The sequence below is a fragment of the Tupaia chinensis genome, unplaced genomic scaffold, assembly GCF_000334495.1.
Source record: "Tupaia chinensis unplaced genomic scaffold, TupChi_1.0 Scaffold000207_1, whole genome shotgun sequence".
In the NCBI taxonomy this organism is placed as follows: Eukaryota; Metazoa; Chordata; class Mammalia; order Scandentia; family Tupaiidae; genus Tupaia; species Tupaia belangeri.
The window spans coordinates 705,446-708,449 of NW_006159682.1; the positions used below are offsets into that span (position 1 = coordinate 705,446).

Below are 3,004 nucleotides of genomic sequence, written 5' to 3' on the forward strand. Positions count from 1 at the left end.
TCCCTATTGTGGGAAGAATAGAAATATAGTATGCTCTTTTACAAAAACTATGAGATTCAAAGATTACGAAAAACAAAAGAAATATTTTGACACAGAAGAAAAGAACAAAGTATAAAGCTCATTCCATTCCCAGAGACCAAGTTTGGTGAAGATCCAGGATGAGATGAGGTCTATGTGAATCTATTCAGTTCACAGCAATCCCAGCCATCCTAACCCAACCCTGAGATTAACACACTATCAACTCACAGTACAGGCTGACTCTAAAGCAAGGCCAATCTAGTTTAGTTCAGAGTGTTCAGGGCCATCCTGCAATAACAGACCTACAGCCACGGAGCCAGACTAGAGCCCAAGTGATTCTGGAAACAAGGACTAAAGTGACTTGTTGTTTACTGCCCTGCTTAAAAAAGATTATACAAATAATTCAGATATTCTTCCTGGATACTGAAATAACATTCAAGTGTACAGAATTAACTGGGTCTCCAATTTACCCTTTAAGCAAACACCTATCCTTTTTTCCCTCCTCCTCTGATTTGGGAGTGGGTATCAGTTTATTTTCACAATGGTATGATATTTCTCTGCTGTTTTTCTACAAGCAAATACTTTAACACTGAAGAACTGGGAGGTGAGGGGAACTTATAAGCATCCATTAGTGAGAAATATGATACCTCCTTCCTCTGGCAAGGATAATGTTTTATAGAATCTAGTCTTAAAAGGGAGGATAAGTATTAAGAGGTCAAAAAAAAAAGTATATGAAAAATCTGTATTCAGTCAATAAGACAAAGAGATATTTGTCAAGTACTAAAAAACTGAAAGGGTGAGGAGGCACAAAAGGATGAAAGAAGAAAAAGAAGGAAAAAGAAGATTCTGTCTGAACTAGGAGCTCACAAGAACCCTAGTATGGGTTCTCACCAGTATGACCCCAGATTCAGATCCACACAGTTTGGGATTTGTACAGTAACTTAATTCCATAGTACCACTTACTGAATTTACTCTGTTGAATAGGTTGGATAGGTTCTGTGGAATTTTCTAATTATCCTATCTATTGAAACCAATATTACTCTTCATTTATCTGAGCTGTAGGATTTCATAATTCCAGAGTTTTCAGGATATAATGTTCGGTGCCTCTAATCTTTAATAAAGTATTTCAAACTCATTAAGGTTTGATCTTTTTTCCTTTAAAATCCATGTTGAGAAAGGCAGTTGATTGTTGAAGTATGGAGAAAGTACAATAATACTTTACTCTTCCATGCTTGCCTTTAGTGACTCACAGCTTGCATGTTCCTCCTTCTTTAAAAGTGAATTTTAGTGGAAAAAGACAGAAAGTCAAGAGCTTAGTATCCTGATTTTATCAATTCCTTCCAGCTTTGGGGTCTTCAGAAAATTATTTAAAAGCCTGGAACCTCAGATTCCTGAACTATAAATGGGGATATTAAATGAGGATAAAGAATACCTACTTTGCAGAGTTATTCAGAGTAAAATGAATTACGGGACTCACTAGACTAAAATATAAGCTCCAGAAAAGAGGCACAGTGAATGTTTTCATCGCTGCCCGGACATGGAAATAAACATAGCGGGAGCTCAATAATATTTTTAAATAAATAAATGAGTGTCCCTTTCTTTGTTTCGTTTCTTTTCTTCCTTCCTTCCTTCCTTCCTTCCTTCCTTCCTTCCTTCCTTCCTTTCTTTCGCGTCCCTAATTCTGCCATCAACATTAACCCTTCTGCCATAATCGTATTTTTCCCCTCTGTCCTCTGTTATTTTCTAAAGCCTTCAGGACGTTCCCTTAAGTGGTTTCCTCCCTCTCATTGCCTGTTACTAACGATACACCATTCAGAGAAAGCATCTTTGGAAGTGAATGCTGATACCACCCACCTTCCATTTCTAATGCGATGGTGGGGGGGGGAGAAAATAGCACATAAGAGTTGTAGCAAGTCATCCACTTGCCCACGCCCACTGACTCCTATTAAGAGCCCTCACCAGAACATAACATCCAGGGTACACCGCACTATCCGTTCTCTAACAAGAGACTCGCGTGTGGGAAATTCTCGCCTCTCAAAAGTTAAGGCGTCGGTTAAGCTAGTCTCCCGCTGATCAGAGGAGTGCGTCCCTTGAACGGGACACTCAATCTGGACAGATGGGAGGGATTTCGCACCCCTTTCAGTTACCAGGGGGCAAGTCACTTTTGGACCCGGCTAAGCTCGTCTGGTCACTGTCCTGAAGCAGTGTCTTCAATCCTTGGAAGCTAAGGGGTGCGGCCGTCTACAGGGCCTAGGGGAGACAGTGTAAAGTCCAAGACAACGTGCGGAAACCCCATGGACCGCACGGCTGGACTGTTTAAAACATGACTACGATCACTCTTACCCACTCACAGCGGCACCCGTTCCCACCATCGCTTAATACAGGACCCCCGAAAAGAACCAAGGCTCACCCCAACCCATAAATCAGACACCCAGTGCCTGCTTATTGGCCGTGCCCGCATTTCCTTCACTCTCATTGGCTACCGGGACGTAAAACCCTCCCTACAAGGGACCCTCTCGTACGGCGGCACCCCCAGCCTAGCAACCTCGATCCGGCTACACCACACCCCAGTCTCCCACTTCCAACCACGAAGTGCCCGTCCAGAGGCTCGGAGCTTCGCCCTCCGAGGACTCACCGTGTAGTAGGAGAGCAGCCCTGCATTATAGTCCAGCACGAACCAACGGTACTGCCAGCCCTTCATCACGTTAGTCCATTTGCTCAGCGGCCCTTCCATGATGGACGCCATCTTGGGAGCCGCCAATGACAACAAACGGCCTGACGTCACTCGCCTATAAGGTAGTCGGCATGCTGGGGGCGTGGCCTCAACGGGCTGGGCGGGGCAAGGGCGGGACAAGGGCGCGGCCAGCTACTTTGTAGTCTGGATGACCCACGCCCCCAGCGATCACGGTAAAGCCCACTTTGGACGCCTATTGTGTACAGGATTCCTTATCAAGGACGGATGCGAGAATATAAGCGTGACTGCTGC

At 44.4% G+C, this 3,004-nt stretch overlaps 1 protein-coding gene across 1 annotated transcript in view; it reads right to left on the reverse strand.

The window, feature by feature from the left end:
- LOC102479681 (oxysterol-binding protein-related protein 9) overlaps positions 1–2,802 on the reverse strand; it is an 85,546-nt gene extending 82,744 nt beyond the window's left edge. The window contains exon 1 of the mRNA XM_014587359.2: positions 2,654–2,802. Within this exon, the coding sequence (XP_014442845.1) occupies positions 2,654–2,764 (111 nt within the window). The 5' untranslated portion in view covers positions 2,765–2,802. The remainder of the gene's footprint in view (positions 1–2,653) is intronic.
- Positions 2,803–3,004: the final 202 nt, after the last annotated feature.